Genomic DNA, 22,625 nt, shown 5'->3' with positions numbered 1-22,625 from the left:
CAGTGCGTGAAAGAGGTCACACCACCTATTGCCGACATCCTTTTAATAAATGTTAGATGCAACAAACCCTATGGGAGGCAAAGTGAGATTCCAACTCTACCGGTCAGGAAAAAGTGGTATAACAACCCCATCAGCAAGTATTTTGTAGCCAAAACAAAACATTTTAGACCGTAACTGACCTGGTCATTAGGCTGGTCAAAAGTAGTTCAGCCCACAAGCACCCTAGATGCCAACCCTAGCCTATCTATTTTTTTTTAGAAAAAAAATATATATATCAGAAAAATATAAAAAAATCAATATATTTGATTTTAAAATACTCTATTGTTTTTATTTTTTATGTAAACTTTTTAATAAAATATCAACATTTAGATTTTTTTCCCCCTAATATTTTTCTATTTTTATTATTTTCTATAAAAAGTAGATTAAACTCAAGCTCAAACTTGAGCCAGCTCAAGTGCAATTCACAGCCCCAGGTTAGGCCGTCCCTAACCTGTCGTGGCTGTGACAACAACCCGTGCTAGTGAAAAATGCCAACCAAGTAGACCTATTTTGACATCTCCGAAGTTTATCCAACCATAGATTCTACAATCAGAACCAAACTATGGATTGCAAAATTTCCAGGCAAGAGTGATATTATATCCCTGTGTTTCCATATCAGTCAGCGAGATGTGCCCAAGAATGACAGTTCAATGCGCCAACATGAAGGCCACGGCAGATTCTATCGACAGATGCATGAAACTCAATGGAAAAGATCTTGAAGGTCAACGATGTCAGCAAGGACTCCGGCTGCTGTAGTGTCATTGCCTGCTCCGGCTCCCTGAATTACCATGGGAGATTTGTTGTAACACCTGCTGTAGATTTCCACCTGCAAGAACGTTGCATCACCATTGAAATTTAATTAATTCATAGTATAAAACACATTATCGTATCATTAGCAGCATTTGGGAAAAGATACAGACAGGGTAAGCCCATCATTATCTCCATCCAAACTAGAGCAAGGACTGCTGGAAAGGCAATATTCAAAACTCCGGGTGCAATATTTTTCATAATATTTTTCATATATATGGTGCATCGGCTCTAGCTCTGCAGTCTAGAGTTAGTTGTGTCCCGCACGAATTCATGCTTAAGTGTATAAGTCGCCCCATGCAATGTTTTAATAGCTACAAGCATCCAAAATGAGAGCAGCAAAAAGGATATTTCATTTTCAAGTAATATGAAGTGTTCCTTTTGTCAATCTGAATACCTCCTTTTCTCGCCGGATCCGATTACACTACAATATAATCGAACTTGATTGTATTGATTCAAACATCCGAAAGCGGAACAGGCTGACCAATTTTTTACTATTAAATAATCTAACTTCTATTCAAAAACACTATTTACACATACAGTGCAGTGACCAAGTCTTTCAAAAGTTAATCAGGAATCTAAAGATTGAATCCTAGCTGCCTTATATTATAAGGATTTTCTTCGAGTAGGATGGCAATCATAAAAATGTTGACCACTTGGATGAGTCTTCAAGAGTGCTTCTCGATTTACGCTAATAGTCCGTGGGATCGGATTGATCACTTTCAAAATTCATCTGTTTGAAAAACTACATAATTAAATTTAAAAAATCTGATATTTTTTCTTTGTATATTATCTTTTTGTCGAGCTTTATTCCTCTTTAAAGCTGCCCCCGAACCTTTCATGCTTTTTCTCTAATCATCCCCTTGGAAGTCCATGTTTGTTTCTTGTTATTATTTTTAGTTTTTTTTTTTTTTTCTGGGTCTTTTCTGTTAGTAATATCTTTTTTATGTTCGTTGTTTTTCTTGCTTTTTCAAGAGAACATGTATCATTTTCACAAATAAATGTGTACATATAAAATTTCATATGCAAGCACATGGCGGAACTCAAATTTCACATCCAAGCATATTATTGGGCCCACTACATCTACTTATACTTTTTATCTTCAAATTTTACATGAGGCGATTGACATAGTTTGGGTCTAAATTGCTCAATGTTATAATAATTTTGAATAAAACTACTACAACGGCATATTCTGCCGTAAGACTAATTAAGTTGCCATATCTAGGCTAATTTTTTCACAAGAAAGCACATGATCTAACTCCATAAGACCAAGGGTGCCATTTTGTGTAATCTCTTATATCCATTTTGATGACAGTGAGATGATCTAGTAGTTTTGACCAAAATCGCTCCAATGATAAAAAGTGATCAAAATTTATAATAAAGCTCACCATTAAACCCCTACAACTCATTGTGTCCATCCATGCCTTTAGTGTCCAAAATTTAATATTTGAGTAAGCCACATGCAATAATTTTGGCAAAAACGGTTATAAATTATAATAATTTTGAATAAAACTACTTCAAGTTGTAGTGGTTTTTGATAAATTATCGTATCATTATCATTAGCAGTAGTTAGGAAAAGATACAGACAGGGTAAGCCCATCATTATCTCCATCCAAACTAGAGCAACGACTGCTGGAAAGGAAATATTCAAATCTTCGGGTGCAAGATTTTTCATATATATGATGCGTCGGGATATAGATCCCATTGCTGCGGACTCATAAATACACTGTTACAAATCATATGGTGCGTTGGGATATAGATCCCATTGCTGCGGACTCATAAATGCACTGTTACAAATCATTTTATTCCGATAGGGAACACTTTAACACAACGGTGAAAAAAAATCTGTGGATTGTGTTTATGCAAACTGCCATCATACTCTGTACAACATCCCAAGAATGAATGAATAAAAATACGTTCTTATTTTTTAGACACTAAGTATCCAACTCTTCAAACCGATTAATCCTGAGATGATCGGTCTGACCTTATGGAAGTTTTCTACCGACCATCAAGGTAAATTGGGAAGCACTCATGGAGGCCTAACATTCTTAAGCATGTTTCTCACGAGAGGAAAAAAACCCTTACAGTGCGATGTAACTGAAATTCGAATCTTAGATCCCTTGATTATGCCATTAGAGGGTCTAACCATTGCACCATTACTTCCGAGGCAAAAAAGAAAACAAAAATACATTCATATTGAATTGATTAGAAGCTGCTTTGCACACCTCCAAACATTAAATCTTGTTAGTCTACTTCAATAGAATTGTTAAAGTGAAAGAAGATATTGTATAATGATATTGTAAAAAGACAATTTATATGGTCTTATTTATAGGATCCAAATTAAACTCTAAACTTGAATTATCTAATGTAGGACTAAACCCACTACCCTTAGTACGTTTATCGCTCTCCGTCAATTTGGAGCATACGTATTATGTCTTGTCTAACTAGTAGCGTAAAACAGAAAAGTACTCAAATCAGAAGTAGATCTGGCGATGAATACAATGTTGGAGAGGATTCAACTATATATGATGTAACAAGCTGGAGACGCGTGGATGTCAAAAGGAAGGGAGAGAAGCTCTGAAATGGAGATTCAGGAAGCAGATAAACTCTCTGGTGTCTCCAGATGCACACCAATGACTTCAGAGTACGTGTACAAGGGCAAGAAGCAAACTCACAGCAGAAAAGAATCACAGAAGGATAGCAGATAGGAAGTTTTGGCAAAGAAAGCAAGAAGAAATTCAGCAGGGGACACATCTACTCAGAACATTTGCATCAACAACACTATTCCAAAGAAGGGCAAGAAAATCTGTGAAATGCAAAAAAAGATTTTTGGAGGAAGCAGTAAGCAGAGAAAGAGGAAGGAGATACCTACAACTTCGATGAAGAACATAGCTCATAGCAAAAGAAGATGACACACAATTCTGAATAGAGATGATGGCCAACTAATTTTTCTTTGAGGCAAAGGCATTGGTAATGTTGCCCTTTGGAAGTGATGCCGATAGAAGGATCAAGAGAAGGGATCCTACACAGCATGAATAAAGAGGTACATTGAGTTACATGCTCCACAAGGGGCAATGGACAAATGAGCGACCACATGGAATGGCAAGCTCCAAGAAGTTGAACACATCGTCTTTCATACTAGGTCATATCTTACTAGGTGGGATTGATTTTATAGATCCTTGTATGTCATTGGACTCTATCCTCTATTATATCATCTTTAACCAAGTTTTCTTTTGCTTTTCCTCTTCCTTTTCCCTGTTTAATATGCGTATTTGTCATAATTTCACATCGCCAAACTGGATCATTTATAAGCGTTTTCCCTCAATACGTGCAAGCCTAACTTTCTCTCTAATTTTCTCATTTCTTACCTTGTCCATCCTCATATGTCCACACATCCACATTAACATCCTCATATTTGCAATTCTCATCTTCTACTCTTGTACTCGAATTATAGTCCAACATTCAACTCTATATAATATAGCAAATCTAATCATCATTTTGTAGAACTTCTTTTTGAGTTTTAGAGATACTTTATGATCACAAAGAACATTTGATAATATCCTCCATTTCAATAATCCTATTTGTATTCTATATAAGACATCTCTCGTGTTGGTTATGGGCGACCTGGCAGGGGAGTTGGAGGCTGAGGCTTCGCCTTTTTTTCCAATATATATAAGGCATCTCTCATCCTTTTACAAAAATGATCTCAAATATTTAAATCTCTCAGTTACATATAACTAATCGTCCCTTATCTTAACAATTTACTTATTAAGTCTAATATTGTTTAACTTAAATTTTATATATTTTATCTTAACTCTACTAAGTTAAAATCTTTCACTTCTAGTATTTTCCGTCAAGATTCGAGTTTAACATTTACTTCTTCACATATCTTATCTATCAAAACAATATATCTACAAATAACATGTACCATGATAATGTATCTTAAATGTGGAGTTCATCCATAATTAGTGTAAAAAGATAAAGACTTAGATCCTTGATATAACATTATTTTTATTAAAAAAATACTTTAGTTAATGTACTTGGAGTCTTCACTCTTATCATAACATCCTCATACATATATTCTTAATTATTTCAATATACATTATACTAATACCTTTGTTTTCTAGAATTATCTACATAATTTTCATCAAGACTCGATCATAACTTTTTCTATGATACCATGTGTAAAATCTTATTTTTGTTCTCGATACTTTTTAATTAGTTGATTAAAAAGATGTATAGCTTATATTATTATCCTTCTAAGTATGAATTCAAATTGATTTTTTGTCACCATAGTTTTCTTCCTTAGTCTTTTTTTCTATTACTCTTTTCTAAAGTTTTATGATATGACTTATTAGTTTAATTCTTCTAGAATTCACACAATGGATGAGAGAGACGACCTCTTTAAGTGGTTGCTATTGGAACCCCAAGGTTGTTTTGGTGTGATCAACAAGTTAAGTTAGGTTCTGTGTTGTTTTAACCTTGTGTCTAAGTGTGCAGGAGCTTAGGAGCACAAGTACTCGAGCGGAAGACGCAGCTAGCGAGAAGGACGACACACAATGCGTCCGAGGGATGAGGTGCTGCGGAAGAGTACCCCGGTGGACGAGAAGGAAGCGTGCGGTGGTTCCAGGGGACGAAAGCCGGAGCGGAAGATTGCTCGGGGAGCAAGAGATACAGCTAGCGAGAAGGTCAGCACGGGGTGCAATCGAGGGACGAAGATAGCGGATGAGTACGCTGGTGGACGAGAAGGAAACATGCGGCGATTTCGAGGGACGAGAAGCCGGAGCGGAAGACTGCACGAGAAGACCGGAACTTGGGTTCGAGTGAGCCCTTTTCCGAATGGCAGAGATCACCCAACCGAGTGGATTCGGAGTTGAAGACCCGGACCGAGGTGAACCGAACCAGAGCAGTGGTCACCGGATGAAAAAGTCAACAACGGTTGACTTTAGGCTCCAGGGCGCCCGGAACAGTCCGGGGCGCTCTGAGCAACCCGGGGCGCCCGGACCCCTTCCAAATGCCCAGACCAGACTTGTTGACCAGATCGCGTCAAACGCGATCTGAACGTTGGGGGATAAAGTTTTATTCCCCAGAGCGCCCGGAACCCTTCCAGGCGCCCCGACTAAGGCTATAAATATAGCCTTGGTCCAGAAGCTTTTCAACGAACTCCAGTAATTCATTTCCAACGCTTGTGTGCTTTAGAGTTGTATTCAAGCTTCTATTTTCTGCGCTTCAACGTTGTAAAGGCTTCTCCGCCTGAAGGAGTATTCTAGTGCGCTTAACCTTCCTTAGATTAACAACCACATCGATTGTAACCAAGTAAATCTTGTGCCTCATCTTTTTAATGTTTTATTTATTTGCTTTGTTTATTTTACAAGTGTAAGCTTAAAGAGTTCGAGGAAGGGTTGTTCGTTTTTGATTTTGCAGGATATCCAACAATCCCCCTTCCAGTCGGCCCCAACAGTCCTACAAGTGGTATCAGAGCCGAGACGCCTCAAAAGGACTAACCGCCGTCTGAAGCAACAAAACGATGGTCGGAGCTAGCGAATATCCACCAGCATTCGAGGGGGAGTTGTCTTCATGGAAGAAACGAATGGAGGTATATCTTAATTCTGATTTTGGTATTTCTTTAATATTAAAATTTGGCTATAAAGCACCAAAGACAACGAATGGAGAAGAATTCGATCTACGCCTCTGGACCAAGAAGCAACGTGACGAGTCAATGGCAAACGGTCGGGCAGAATTTCACATTCTAACCATAATACCAAATGAAGATCTCAATAGAGTTGGCGAATATAAAAGCATGAAAGAACTTTGGGAGAAGTTCTTGAAGCTTTACGAAGAACCTTTGGAAGCCGACAACTCCATGGACACCAAGCCGCCGACAGAACAGTCCAAGAATGAAGAAACTGGCGAAACAGCCGAAGCCCATCCCAAAGCCACAGAAAGCTCATCCCAGATGAGCATCGATGAAGGGGGAGAGCCTTCGGAAGAAAGTAATTCAACAGGGGGAGAACCAACGACCACCGAGGTAAGTAAGGTATGGCCTCAACCCTCTGAACAATTGATTAAAACAATCGAAAAATTGCCTAAAGATTTTTTCGAATCAGAAATTGAATCATCGAAAGAGTTTTTCGAATTAGAAAATCAATTGTCAAACTTGTCTTGCAAATTAAAAATATTATCAAAAGAATTATTTGAATTGCAAAATATTTCGATGAAAGATTCTTACGAATTACAAAATATTTTGATAAAAGAATTTTGCAAGTTAGAAATTTTGTCAAAAGACTTTTGTAATTGCAAAACATTTTTTCGAAAGAATTATGCAAATTAGAAATGTTGTCGAAAACTTTCTTCGAATATTTTTTAGAATTACAAATTACTTTCTCGAAAGAGTTTTGCGAATTAAAAACTAAAGAATCATTAAATAATAATGAGTGGAAAGAATTTCGAACAATAGCTTGTCGATTAAAGATTCTCAACAAACTAATAATGGAAATTAACATGATACAATTTTTTGCATGTTTAATACTGTTTGCTTTAAATCTGAGAAATTGTGATCTAAAAAATAATGAAAGATTAAAATGGAAATTTAGATATGTGGCAGTAACTTGAGAATGAATTCTGCTTAAATATAAAAAAAAATTTATTATAAAGAATAAGTCAAAAGTTATTTTCTGCCTTAATTTTTTAAAAAAAATTAGAAATCTCTCAAATTGTTTTTGTGAAAAATTATTTAACTTAGAAAATTTATCTGATATTTTGAGATTGTTTTTGTGAAAATTTTCTCAAAATTTTCAAAATTCTCCAAAAGTTCTTAATGACTTAGAAATTATTCTTGACTTAGAAATATTTTCCAGAAAATCAGTGAAATAGATTTTCAATAAATTTTCTAAGTGTCAACCCTTAGATTTTTCTTGCAACCCCAATTTTTTTTATGTGATCAAAGGGGGAGAAGAAAAAGTATAAGTCTAGGGGAGGTAGAAATTGAAAATTGGAATTTTTGAAATCTAATTTTTTTCTATCATGTTGCATGTTATTGCAATTATTTCATTTTCATGTCTACTTTTGACCCTAGCTTAAGTTGGGTTGATCACAACAAAAAGAGGGAGATTGTTGGAACCCCAAGGTTGTTTTGGTGTGATCAACAAGTTAAGTTAGGTCCTGTATTGTTTTAACCTTGTGTCTAAGTGTGCAGGAGCTTAGGAGCACAGGTACTCGAGCGGAAGACACAGCTAGCGAGAAGGACGGCACGCGGTGCGTCCGAGGGACAAGGAAGCGTGCGGTGGTTCCGAGGGACGAAAGCCGGAGCGAAAGATTGCTCGGGGAGCAAGAGACGCAGCTAGCGAGAAGGTCGGCACGGGGTGTAACCGAGGGACGAAGAATGCAGATGAGTACGCTGGTGGACGAGAAGGAAACACGCGGCGATTCCGAGGGACGAGAAGCCGAAGCGGAAGGTTGCTCGAGAAGACCGGAACTTGGGTTCGGGTGAGCCCTTTTTCGGATGGCAGAGATCACCCAAGCGAGCGGATCCGGAGTTGAAGACCCAGACCGAGGTGAACCGAACCAGAGCAGTGGTCCCCGGATGAAAAAGTCAACAGTGGTTGACTTTAGGCTCCGGGGCGCCCGGAGCAGCCTGGGGCGCCCGAACCAGACTTGTTGACCAGATCGCGTTTAACGTGATCTGAACGTTGGGGGATAAAGTTTTATCCCTTCCCGGGCGCACGGAACCCTTCCAGGCGCCCCGACCAAGGCTATAAATATAGCCTTGGTCCAGAAGCTTTTTAACAAACTCCAGTAATTCATTTCCAATGCTTGTGTGCTTTAGAGTTGTATTCAAGCTTTTATTTTCTACGCTTCAACATTGTAAGAGGCTTCTCCGCCTGAAGGAGTATTCTAGTGCGCTTAACCTTCCTTGGATTAACAACCACATCGGTTGTAACCAAGTAAATCTTGCACCTCATCTTTTTAATGTTTTATTTATCTGCTTTGTTTATTTTACAAGTGTTAGCTTAAATAGTTCGAGGAAGGGTTGTTCGTTTTTGATTTTACAGGATATCCAACAACCCCCCTTCCAGCCGGCCCCAACGGTCCTACAGTTGCAACCTCCTTTTTTAGAGGAAAAAACTAACTTGGAAGAGAGGCTCTAAAACCATATTAAAGTGGGAGAATGGAAATTTTATATTGATGCAAAGAGATATTATATGCATTATGATAGCAACTCCTGATTCTCTAGGAAACACAATCCTTTTGAATCATTTCTTCACGCTTACCCAAAGTAGCATTCAAGTGATGCCATTTAATTTCACATGTTTTAGCCTGCACCTTATAAATTGCGTCAACACAAAATAGGATACAATTCTTCAATGCATACATGGTGGTTGAGTTCACATTTCCATCATCTTTGGTAAAATCAAGGCTGCCATATAGACAGTTCTACCATTTAATGTAAAAATTCATGTAATTATCATTTCATATATCATTGCACATGAAATTTCAAGCTTTTAGAATGAGAATGATCTCTTAATATTCCACTTCATGTTTGTCTAAAATTTCTTTGAATGTTAGCAAGGTTCAAAAATTCACTAGGCGCTAATCAGGCGCCAAACCAACACCTAGCGCCTAGGCCGTCTAGGCAGAACTAGGCGCCACCAGGCAGATTCCACTATATCAACATAAATTACATAATAATTCACATTCTATAACTTCAACACAATAACATCAAATTTAAAATGAGTTCAAAGTTACACAACTAATAAAATATCACAGACTTATTCTACTTCTTCTCCATAATTTTCAACGTAGTTCTTTATCGGACACAAACTCAATATCATCATTGTGATCCTCTTCTTCTTCGGATGCAAAATCATCTTCGTGAAGTTCTCTCACTCTAGAGTTTCTTCCGGGTTGTAGATTTGCCAAGTGATCCAAAACCTAGTTCAGCTTTATCATCTTCCCCACCATCTACAATCCAACCTTGTGCATTTGAAGCATCTTTTGTAAGAAGGACATCACATTCCTTTCTTTCTCTCTTTTTGTTTGTTCAACAACATAGCATTAAATTGGACAAATACTTGACATCCTACCTATTTCTTTTCTTGTTAGACCGAAGTTTAGGGCTTATAAAACTTAAGCCCAACAAAAAAAAATGTTACAATTTAGTTTTTTTGTAATTGAGATTTAAATTTAAAAGCCTAAACTAAAAAAAAAAAATTAAAACCCTATACTATTTCCACAATGCTTAGACAATTCGATCGATTAATCGGTGCCTAGGGCCGTCTAATCCTGCCTAGGGCCAAGGCAACCTAGGTTGACCGACTAGCATGTTTTCGGTGCAGTTGGCTGGCGCCTAGCGCCTAAGCCGCCTTGGCCGATTTTTAGAACACTGCATGTTAGCGCCTATATTAAATAACTACTTGGCTTAAAAATTCACCAGAAAAGTTTTGAAATAAAATTTGAATTTTTTAGATGGGAAAAACTTCAAGCCCCTTAACCTATTAGTCTGTTCTCTTAACTTGAGTTTTCAAATACTTGAACTTATGATGAATGTGATAGTTCACAACTATAGCTGAAGAAAGAAAATGACTGCAGACACCCTAATATGGGAAAGGTAAATTGAAGAATGATTTTCTCAATGTTCTCCGAAGAGACAAAAGGCACGATAGTGGCCTCTGCAGAATTTTCAAACTAACATGTTTGGACATTGGTGAATGTTATAAATTTTTGGAGGGTATATTAGTGACAATGCAGAATGTATATATGGTAGTAACAGGTTGACCAATCTGCAGAGGTACGAGACTGAAAAGTAGAGACTGACAGATGAGTCAACAAACATGGTTGAAGGAGGATGCTCTGTTATTTTTACAAATACAAAACTCCATTAACAACGAGGGTGATTGGTCTAATCAATCACTAATGGATATCTAGATTTCTTGTATTTTGGAAAGGGGAATAGTTCCCCCATTATGATGTGTCCAAGCCTTTTATCGTGCGGAAAAATAAGATAGGTCCTTTACAACCTAATAGTCCCCTTAACACAAAAGTAAAGGAGTGGGGTCAAGCAACTATAATAGGAATCTTGATACTTGATGGCAGGAATCAGAAGGAAGGAGGTAGGAGGTATTGTCTGTCACTATTGTCACGAAACGAGACATATGAAACATGATTGTAGGAGATTGCAGAATAAGAAAACACAATCAGCCAACATTGCACCTACTAATAATAGTTCTGGCCAATCTGTCATGATTTCTACTGATGAATATGCCAAATTCACTCAGTATCAAGAATCATTAAAATCTTTATCCATGCTAATTACTTCCATTGCAAAGTTAGGTAAAATCATTGACTCTTGTGCCACAGATCATATGATTATTCATATTATAAAGACGAACTATCTTTACTCCAGTTAAGATAATTAGAATCATTAGCTTATGTTTATGATTTTTGAAAACATAGGGGCAACATACGATACAACTACAAACTTTTTCTCAGTCAGATCACCAAAGAGCAGCAAGAACAAAAGAAAACAAAGAACTAAATCTGAAATACAAAAGAAATTCAAAACTTGTTGCACAAAAATGTCCCACACCTAAATAGATGCTGACTCAACCAGATGCGCAAAGGTATTCTATGGAGCAGGGCGAACGGATTAGTGACAACCAAAGAGATTTCCAATAACGAATGCACTTGCACATGTAGACGTGTGGGACTAGACTAGAAAATTCATAGCAACACATGATAGCTGGAATCTTGTCAATGATAAATTGCTCCTAGGCTAACGGCGAATAATGAAAGAGAAAAGCAGTCGGTATCAATCAATAATGGAAAAGAAGAAATGACAGCTAAGGCGTTGGATGACAGGTAGCGTTTGGAGACATGGCTAGGGTTTACTTTGTTATCATGTTAAGAAATTTTAGAGGAATTAAAATGTGTTATTATTATCCCTACAATCAAGGTAAATTAAACCCATATATTTTCTATTTTTATTTATATAATCTATAGTAGGTTTAAAAATCTAGCATCTCAAATGACCTTGTCCCATAACTTTGTCATCTACAGCGACTAGTGCATCCTAAAAGATGTGGAACTGATCATTCAGAGCCTTTTGAACGTCCCCACCTTCTTCTAAAGCCCTAGCTATCTTCGTAGGTCAATTTGAGGGTGATCTTTGTTTTCCCATCCCAACCTTTTATTAGGGTCATTTCCTTCAAAATCCACTATAAACCAATTTGCCCCAACTCCTTCCATGACCTAGCCGGGACCCCTCCAAAAAACTGTCTAAAACCTATCATGTCGAGATTTGTTTAGGATTGGATGTTGCCGCCGTAAACCTCAATCCCGAATGATGCAAAGATAAGAGTCAAGACGTGACACTACGGCATAAGGACTTGACGACTAGTAATAGTGCATGCATGATAGATGATGGAGTTGAAAATATGTAAGCTTAAGTTGATACCTAATCTATATCGAAGTGCGTATAAGAGAAAGGAGTGAAAGGGTCGCATTAAAGCTAGACTTCAAGCATGAATTGGTAGAACACATGAAACGATAACTTTGTTCAAAACATAGTCTGCAGCTTGAAGTTTACTAGAATAGAAATTTATGAGTTGGATTTTGATTACCACCAAAGAAATATGTGTACATTAGATCTAATGAAATATGAGAGAAAGGACTACGAAAAGGTAGTCTCATAATCGGAAAACAATCAAGTGTGAAGGAAGAAGGACGAAGCTCAAGTCGGTCCCTAATCAGATCGAGTGTGAATGTAATGCCAGTACCTCCGATTCGATATGTATATGTAAGGTCGTCTAATCTTATTAGATTGTTATAAAATTCGGCACATAGATCAAGATTGATTGTCTGGTCACAAAAAATAAGTTTAGATAAACCATAGTGAGCTATGATTTCGATAATGTCCGGACAATGATTGAAAAAGAATTGTCGATTTAGATATCTAAGAAGCATGAGAATGTAGGTGTTTTGTTCATAGTTAAGCCTAAGGTCCTCAGAAAGAAAACCACTAATTGAAGGATGAGTTGACACCTCAGTGGATCTACGTCTAGTTCTAACAAGAAAAAGTTAACCAACTAATCATAAGAGAAGAAGTTATTTCATAAAGAAAATAATTACCTAGACATGACAATTGAGAGAGGAGAATCTTGAATTTGAGACACGAATTGAAGATGAGTTCGAAATAGACTTGAAACCGAGATTTGAGAGAGGAAAAGAGTTTTGTATGAAAAACGACGACTGTACGCGGTTGCATATATAGGTTCCTACGATCGACCGTGTAGGGTCCCGGTTGATTGTATGCCTAAAAAATGTATAAGTATGATTTGTGGAGTCAATTTAACGGTGTTAATACGATCGACCGTAGGCCGATAAGATCGTCCGAATCTAATTTTTATCGAGGTTTGGTTAATTCAGTTTGAATTTTTCGCGATTTAGTACCCAGGCGCTTGTAGACAGTCAACAATGTTGACTTTTCAAAATTTCTATTTCTAGCTAAGTTTTTCAATCCTACCTTAAGTTCAGATGTTAAATCTCCAAAAATAAGTTAACATGCAATTGAAAAGTAACGAAGACATGGAAAATGATATTTATGAAAATACTTAAGTTTTTATGAAAATAAAATTTTCAAACCATTTTTGAAACGTCCAACTTTGATTTTGGGCTTGACTATAGAAGCTTTCAATCAAGTTAAGAGTTTTCAGCTTAATCTTATGAAAACTAAGCTATTAACATGTGGAAATTAAGTAACTTTAAATGTAAAATTTTTTAGACTCAATTCATGTTGATGCAGTGATATAAGCATCTAGAATCAAAGATGTTACTCTAAGCATCTCATGCCTTTTTATGTGTCTCAAATACAAACAAGTTATACCCTAGGTATGTATGAGATGTTGGCTGCTTAGATCTATAGGTACATGTAGTCTACGGTAGGGCCTAAGGTAAGTCCATTTTGTAAAAATAAAGCAAATAAAATATGTGAGAATAATAATATTAAAACAAAAGTTAATTTTAAAATCATATTTCAAAAGTGAAAAATATCAGCATGATTTGTGTCGATCCTAGTCTAAGAGATCTAAAATATCAGCATGAAAAATATCCCCTTAAGTTGGAGCTCTAATATATTTCAATTTAGCATTGAAATTAACATAGCAAGCATTAGGATTTATCACATGTATATGTTATTTGGGTATTCAATAACATTTATTTTCTACTTGATTAACTAAGTATGATTTGGGAACCAAGCAATCTTACTTTTAGCATTTCTTTTGACTAAGGTAAGATAAAAAAACATGATCCCAAACATCATATTCAAATATTTAGATCCAGATGTGAACTTGCTCAATGAAGACTTTAACTCGCTAACTTGTTTTTCAAATCAGAGTGCTCTTTCTCAAGTTTCGACACTTGAGTTGAGTTCCAGCTTGACTAACCTAGTCGGTGAGTTCAAGTTAGTTTTTCCTTAAGGTCTTTAACCTCCTAAGTAAAGTCTTAATCTTGAACTTGTATTTAGCTAGGGTCTTAATCAAATAAGAATTAGTACTATACAATTTTTTATTAAGTGGATCTATTACCTCATCCGAGTCACTGATCTGACTTGAGTCTGATGTTGAATTATAGTCGAATTATGGTCTGACTCAGACTTTGAACTTGATGCTTCTCTGATTGCAGAGTAGGTTGACTTTGTCTGAGTTTTATTCTGATTCCGATAATGATTCATCCCAAGTTGCCTTTAGGGGCTCTTCTTCTTCTTCCTCTTATCAGGTTCCTTCTTCTTTTCTTCTAGTAAAGGACAATCGATTTTGAAGTGACCCTTCTTGTATTCGAAACATCGAATTTTGTCAAATCCTTCTTAGAGATTTTCATTTTGATGAATCACCAAGTGAACTTCCATTGGATCATCCGTTTAACTAAGTGTGTGACTTCATAAGATAGGTCATCTTTATTAGTTGTTGATTTAGACTCGGATTCTGACTCAAGTCTCTTCTTTAGATTTGGACTTTGGCTTGGATTTCCCTACAATCAAAGTTATATCCTTCTCTTTCTGATCAAGATTAGCCTATTCATGGAGTTCAAAATCACAAAAGAATTCATCTAACTTTATAATAGACAAATCTTTGGAGACTTTGTACGCATCAATCATTAATGTCCATATGATGGTCCTTGAAAATGCCTTAAGTATATACCTGATCAAGTCACAATTTTCAACATGTTCACCGATTGCGTGGATGCCATTTAGGATTCTTTGAAGCGACTGCGTAGCTAACTTACCTATTCATTTTTTTCATTTGGATGCTTTGGAGCCGACTTAATAGCAGATCTTTTTTATTAATTCATGAGTCAGCAGAACTTTTGAAACTCGATTAATTTTTCCCAAAGTTGCTTAGCGTTCAATTTTACTTGGTTATTCCTGAGTTAGCCCACATTGCAATGTAGTTATGGCTCTACATTGGCTTGAACCTTTTTTTATTGTCACTTGTCTAATTTGTGAAGTCAACTGGGTTGCCATTTGAATTTGTAGGTAGTTCAAAGCCTACCTTAATTATAAGATAGTTCTCAATATTTTTCATGAGATAATATTTCATTCTTCCTTCCCAATAAATGAAATTGTTATCATTGAAGAAACTAGAAAGGAGGGTGGGCTGTTTTTCCAAGATTCTTACAAACCTTGGGTCAATACCACAATAATATATCATACAAATTTGTTCAAGTTATATTAAGGTCTGGATGAGGATATGGGTTGGGTATGGTTGTCGTTAGGGTTTGGATTAGGCTAAGGCTAGGGCTAGGCTCGGATTGTGTTAGTCAATTTAATTGTTTATTCCGTCTCAAAGCATAAAGTTCACTCTATGTTAGGTTCAGATTTTGCTTTAGGCTAATAGAACAAGAGTTTTCTAAATTACCTTCTAGATAGTAGCGTAACATAGAGGTCTTCTTGATCAGAAAAATGACCACTTCCTAAAACAAAGCTAACTTAAGAATCTAGTGCTAAATCAACTTTAATACAATGTCTTGTCTAACTGGTTAAGAGTGAGGTGAGTTAGCTTCAACTAGTTCCACTTGACTAGATACACCATGTAGGGTGCTCCTTACCCAGCCTAGACATGCACTTAACCAGGCTTTCTTAGTTACTATTAATTCAATCTACTCTAATACCAAATTGAAGGATCGAGCTCTACACTAGAGGGGGTGATAGTGTTGTGAGCAGATAATATAATTGAATCAATAGAATAGCACAGCGAAAATAAAAATTACTTAGATTGATTTAATCAAGTATAACAAAGCAATGTAAGCATGCAAGGACTTAACAAGTGAGCATGCAAGTATAAAAATATGATTCTTATTTCTAATTTCCCTTTCCAGAAAGCCTCTAGAGGTGGGAAAACTTTATAGAAAAAAATCTAAAAAGTTAAGCGCAAATACAAAAACATGATGAGACAAAAATAAATGAAATCTTACTTTAGGTGTTGCCGATTAGAAATGAAACGTGAGTTGCAACGTGCCGCAGCATAGAAAGCGAGAGAGCACTTGAGCATGAGTACAAGAGATTGAGAGAATGAGTGATGTTCAAACTCTGCCTCGAAGTTCTTTTTGTAGCCCTCTATAGTTGCTGGATAGGTGCTGACATGACTACAACTTTTATCCATTAGATAACGTTAACGAAGCTCTCCAATCACCTGGAAGCCCTCTGGTCGCCTAGAGAGGGGTCAACCTGATCTTGACCCGACTCGCTCGGCTTGCTAATAACGTTAACTCACTTGGAAGCTACTCTAGTCGCTCGTATACTCCGAACGCCCAAACTCGATACGGCCCTCTAAATTTCCTTGTCGAGATTTATCACCAGCCCGGGCTCCCTCCGATTGCTTGGAATCATCGAACATTGCTTCTCTACAATTGTTATACATAATGCGTGTTATAGAAAATGTAAAGTTGTTCGTACTTACATTGGGTCTAGACGTTCAACCCTTAGCTGACTCATCTAGACTGAGTTGTCAAGCTACAACTCCCGACTAATTCCACTTAAACTTGTTTGCAAAACTTCAGCTCCCAACTTACTCCACTTAAACTTGTGCACCAATCTTCAGCTTACTCCACTTAGTCTTTGTTCGCCAAGCCTTCAACTCCCAACTCCCAACTGGCTCCACTTGGACTTTGATTCACCTAGCACCCAGCTAGGGCTTTCTTGCTTGGTTCAAACCAAAGCTTAGCTCATGTCTAACTCCCAATCATGTCTTCAGTTGCTTAGTTCCACTAGGACTTAGTCACTATCTGTAAATTGTTAGATCACAATTAACTTTAACATTATTCATACATCAAAACTCTAAGTTAAATGTTGTGCTCCAGCACCAACACATCCCTTTCACTTGATCAGTTAAGCTCTTCAAGATTAAATGTTTAGCATCTGCCTTCTTGATGATCGCTTCCAATACCACTTAGCCTGAGTCCTCCAGTGGCCGAGTTGGACTACTCTATAGGTAGTTTTTCCCCTTCCCAAACGTCAACCACACTTGCTTCACTTTTCTCATCCTTCAACACATTTTTGTTGCTCCTTATTTCTCTCTCTTTTTTTTTTTGATTGATACCTCTTGATCCGGTAGTAAGAGCGGGCCCCCCCCCTTTTTGCAAAGTCAACGCCAAGTGAAAGTCACCGGAGCAGCCGCCCATCCGAGGAGAGTGTGGTCCGACCGGACGGACGACCGTAGACGGCCGGCCCGACCGGACTGCCGGCCGGCTCGCACTTATGGTTGGAAGACACCCTGTCAAATCGGGGTTCCGACGCTCAGTTAAAAAGGTCACGGACCGAGCTGACCTTTTGACCGGCCACAGTCATAAAGCGCCCCTGTTTTAGTCTCCACAAAGCACAGGTAAACCACTGCGTATGTCTGGTCGGATGTTGAGGGAGCTGTCCGCTCGGACGACAAGTTTGGAGCAAGGAAAAAGACCCGAGGATTTCTCCTCTGACAACCGGTAGGTTTCACGTGTGTGTCATGCTCCAAATCTTGTGACAGGGGATTCTGCTGTCCCATCGAGGGCATGCTTTGACTGTAGCGATATGGGTCAGGTAAGTTTTCTGACAGCCGCATACCTAGGAAAGGACAGAAGACACGTATGCACCTAGGTACGCGTGCCCAGACCCTTCATAGCTCTATATAAAGAACCTCAGGTTTCGCCGGTGAGGTACGTGTTCTGAGATTTTGGACGCCACTTTGTTCATCGTAGCTTATTCGTCTTGAGCGTCGGAGGGCCGTCGCGGGACCCCCCCCGGCTGGTTTTGAGTTCACCGGAGCACTCGAGGATCCAGCGAGGCGCCCGCGTCCCGTTCGTTGACTCTTGGTTGAGCAGGATCAATGGCGCCATCGTGGGAAGCACTGCATTCGAACAAGAACAATGGGCGAGGCGGCGACAACACACGCGGTGGCGCTTTCAGCGGAAGAACTCGATGCTCGGTCGAGATGAGGGCCGCAAACTTATGGAGCAAAACAAAAGCATCGGTGAACGGAGCAACAAGCAACATCTGCGTCAGGGTGGCCGAACGGACGCACCTCAAGCCACCGCATTCCACCGGGCCTTATTTCGCACCCGAAGCCGCACTAGCTCGAAGAGATAGAGGCTCTTCTTGACGAAATGCCAGCGGGATGATAGAAAGAAAGCCCGCGGACTCATCTCCGGCGGATCAATCGCCAATTTTGGAGGCTATTCTACAGACCCTCGCCCAAGCACTACGTGGCTCGACGATCGGCGAGTACAACGGAACAACGGACCGGATGATCATCCAGGTAAGTTTGATAACTGACTACACTCCATCATATACGGATGGAGTAAAATGCGCGTCTTCCTTACAACTCTCTCGGGATCGGCTCAGCGGTGGTTTCGGAGGCGGACGGGTCCATCACTAGCTTCAAGGACTTCCGAACGGCCTTCCTCCACCACTTCGCCATAGCAATCGGCGTTATCGAAGACAAGTGTCAGCTTGTTTGTCATCAAGCAAGAGTCAAGAGAATCGCCGAGCCTACCAGCGATTCAACCAAGTGGCGATGGATATCCCAACGGCCACATCGGAGACGATGATGAATGCCTTCACTCGGCCTTGTGGATGGGGACTTCTTCCGGTCATCCGAAAGCCGCCCGAGATTATGATCATATGCTACATCGGGCCAACGAATACATAAACGTGGAAGAAGCACAAGCCGCCTGAAAAGAAACTCCCACCGGCGGGCACTATTCACGCCGAGAAACAACACGCCGCTCGGCTGACCACCTAGAGGACCGAGAGCTGAGCAATCCGATCCCCACGCCGGTCGCACGTACTGAAGTGGCGGCCGCCTGAGCCGAAGAGGTGGACCCATGTTGCACCTTCCACCGGACGGATCGCCAACACGAGGGATTGTCAAGTCTTCCTTCGTGGTCAATCCGTTCGGAAAGCCGAGCGACGGTCTCCTCCCATCGGCGGAGACAAAGGACCCGTGAAGCCGGCCGGACCCGCCGGCGACATCAGCAGACACCCGATCGGCGGATCTCGAGACGGAGAATCGCGGGCGTCCGAGAACGGTCGCGGTCCACTCGGGAAGAGGAAAACAGGAGCAATACTTCCGGGCGAGATCAACGTTATCTGGAGGGCCGACCGGAGGAGACTCCAACCGAGCCGTAAAGCGGGCGATTAGAGATCCACGCAATCGGGTGAGCCAAGAGCGGGCAAGTGGACCGAAATCACTTCGGTCCCGGAGACTGGAAGGAGTAGAAGTGCCACGACGCTCGCTCATTAAGCGGTAATAGCAATTATACTATTCACGCGTATTTGTTGACACGAGGAGCTCGGTCAACATCATATTGAAGGCGTTCGATCATGCAAATTGATCGTGCCGCCACGACGACCCGCTCTACGGGTTTACGGGCAATCGGTCGGACGGATCCGGCTGGCTACCTCACCGGGAGAGGAGCCGCTCAGAGGACCAGGACAATAAACTTCGTGGTGGTCGACTCTCCCTCGTCCTACAACGTCATTTGGGACGGCCCGCTCGGCGAATTCCGGCGATTGTCTCAACTTTCCACCGAAGATAAAGTTCCCGTGGAGGACAAAGTAGGAGAATACGTGGAGATCAGCTAGCAGTTCGGCGGTGCTATATAGAGATGGTCCGAGCTATTCCGCTCCGAAGGCGCCCGAATTGAGGTACACGCCATAACCGAGAAACCTCCTGCTTTAATTTACGATGAAAAGGAGGAAGTTCAGATCCATCCGACCCGATCGGAGGCCACGACTTTATCGCCTCGATGGAGGAGGAGCGGAAGGAGGAGCTGATCCAATGCCTCCAACGAAATCATGATGTTTTCGTCTGGTCGACACATGAGTTGCCGGAATTTCGCCGAGCCTAGCGCGGCAGTTGCATGTCCGGACTCGGCGATGAAGCGGAGAAAAAGGACTTGAGCGAGAATACCATCATCCGGCGGTAGAAAAACTCGGAGGCCGCCACATCAGGTGATTCGGTGGCAACGTGGTATTGGTCTCAAGCCGGCGGCAAGTGGAGAGTCCGTCGACTTTGGGACTTAAACAAAGCATGCCCAAGATTTTTATCCCTTGCCGGATAGATCAGGTGGTGGACTCTACAACCGGTTGTGAATTGATTTGCATGCTCGACGCATACCAACAAATGCTGCCGCTCGCGAAGATCAAGAAAAGGTTAGCTTTGTATGCAGGATTGCTATAATGTGATGCTGTTCGGATTAAAGAATGTGGGGCCACCTATCAACGCTTGATGAACAAAGTGTTCAGGAGCAAATCGGGAGGAAGTCTATGTGGACGACATTCTTATTAAATCCGTCCGGCCGATCTTTCAAGGATATGGAAGAAACCTTCCGAGCACTGCGCAAATATGGAATCAAGCTAAATCCTAGAAGTGCTGTTCGAGCCAAAGGAGGCGTTTCTTGGGAGTACATAGTGGCGGGGAATCAAGCAAATCCCAAGGTGAAGGCTCTGCAAGACATGCCGCCCAAGAAATACAAGAGAAGTGCAAAGGTTGACCGGTCGGATAACTACTTTGTCGATTCATCTCCAAAACCGCCGACCGGAGCCTTCCATTCTTCAAGATTCCGCAAGGCTACTAAGTTCCAGTGGGATGAAGAATGTGATCGAGCGTTCGGAGAATCAAGACATATCTTAATTCTCTGCCAGTGTTAGCCAAGCCGATCGGGGTGAGTCACTTTATATTTATTTGTCGTCAACCGAGCATGCTGTAGGCTCAGCACTTGTGAGGGCAAGCGGTGAAGAGTATTTCTAAGTCACATTTTAAAAGATGTCGAATCTCGTTACACCGGGCTCGAGAAGTTGGCCTTGCTTTGGTTCTAGCCGCTCGGCGCCTTCGACCGTATTTCTTGGCTCACACCATCGTTGTCCGGACGAACAGTCCACTCGGAAGAGGACTGTTAAATCCAGAAGCGTCCGGACGGCTCATCAAGTGGACGACGGAATTAAGTGAATTTGACATCCAAGATCCCCGCTCGGCGATCAAAGCCCAATCCTTGGCTGATTTTGTGACCGAAGTGCAAAGGCCAGAGCCTGGAGAATATATGTGGATGAGTCCTCCACTCGGCTCGGAAGTGGGATTGGAATATTGCTGCTCTCACCTCAAGAAGAGAAGATGCACCTATCCGTCCGGCTGGATTACAAAGCTACCAACAACGAAGCAGAATATGAGGCCCTCATAGCCGGATTGCAGGCAGCCCGGCATGTGGGTGCCGGTCGGGTGACTCTCTATTCGGATTAACAGTTGGCCGCTCACCAACTTTCGGGTACCTTTAAAATTAACAGCGCTCGGCTTAAGCTCTACGCTGAAGCCTTTGAAAAACTCAAAGCCACTTTCCGAGAGGTCCTTATTCAAAAAATTCCCCGAACGGAGAACCAGGCAGCGGATGACTTGGCCAAGCTAGCAAGTTCTATAGTGCCGGTCACCATTCAGCAACCTATTGAAAAAGTACTGCTGGTAGCACACGTCGACCGGATGGAAAGCCTTACGTTTCCCAGCGACTGGAGGACACCTATCATAGAGTTCCTTCGCTCGGGAGTCACACCGGCCGATCGGGATGAAGCCCAGCTGCTCAGGAGGAGGGCCGGTCGGTTCACACTTATCGGCGATCAGCTCTACAAGAAGGCTTTCTCTCGCCCATTGTTGAAATGTGTGAGCTCGGAAGATTCGGCTTACATCCTCCAGGAGGTACATCAAGGATCGTGCGGAGGACATCCGGGCAGACGATCACTAGCCAAGAAGATTTTGCTAGCTGGATACTTTTGGCCGACCTTACAAAAGGACGCCGCTCGGACAGTATCTACGTGCCATTCATGCCAGAAGTATCACAACTTCTCTCACCGACCGGCAGAGGAGATGAAAGCATCAACCGTTTCATGTCCGTTCGATCAATGGGGAATGGATATTGTGGGTCCATTTCCGATGGCGACCGGGCAGAGATTTGCTGGTAGCGGTCGATTATTTCTCCAATGGGTAGAAGCCAGCCACAGCCGGGATCACCGAACGGATGGTCAAAAATTCATATGGCAACACATCATCTGAGGTTCGGTATCCTCACCGATTGGTTTCGACAATGGGCGGCAATTCACGGGGAAGGTGTTGGAAGATTGGTGCAAAAGCTACGACATCGAGCAACATTTCACGTCCGTGGCTTATCCCAAAGCAACGGCGCTCAAGTAGCTAATCGAAATTCTCCGTATTCGCGCTCGGCTCGGCGTGGGAGGAAGTTGGCGGATGAAGTCGGGTGTTTATGGG

At 40.7% G+C, this 22,625-nt stretch overlaps 1 protein-coding gene across 2 annotated transcripts in view; it reads right to left on the bottom strand.

The window, feature by feature from the left end:
- Positions 1 to 518: 518 nt before the first annotated feature.
- The window catches only part of LOC122042874 (bifunctional aspartokinase/homoserine dehydrogenase 1-like), a 68,300-nt gene continuing 46,193 nt past the window's right edge, over positions 519 to 22,625 (bottom strand). For both annotated transcript variants that reach the window (XM_042603248.1, XM_042603247.1), the window contains one exon: positions 519 to 865. In XM_042603248.1, the coding sequence (XP_042459182.1) occupies positions 740 to 865 (126 nt within the window). In that variant the 3' untranslated portion in view covers positions 519 to 739. The remainder of the gene's footprint in view (positions 866 to 22,625) is intronic.

The sequence above is a fragment of the Zingiber officinale genome, chromosome 2A (genome assembly GCF_018446385.1).
Source record: "Zingiber officinale cultivar Zhangliang chromosome 2A, Zo_v1.1, whole genome shotgun sequence".
NCBI classification, from domain to species: Eukaryota; Viridiplantae; Streptophyta; class Magnoliopsida; order Zingiberales; family Zingiberaceae; genus Zingiber; species Zingiber officinale.
This window is presented reverse-complemented; position numbering and strand designations above follow the sequence as displayed.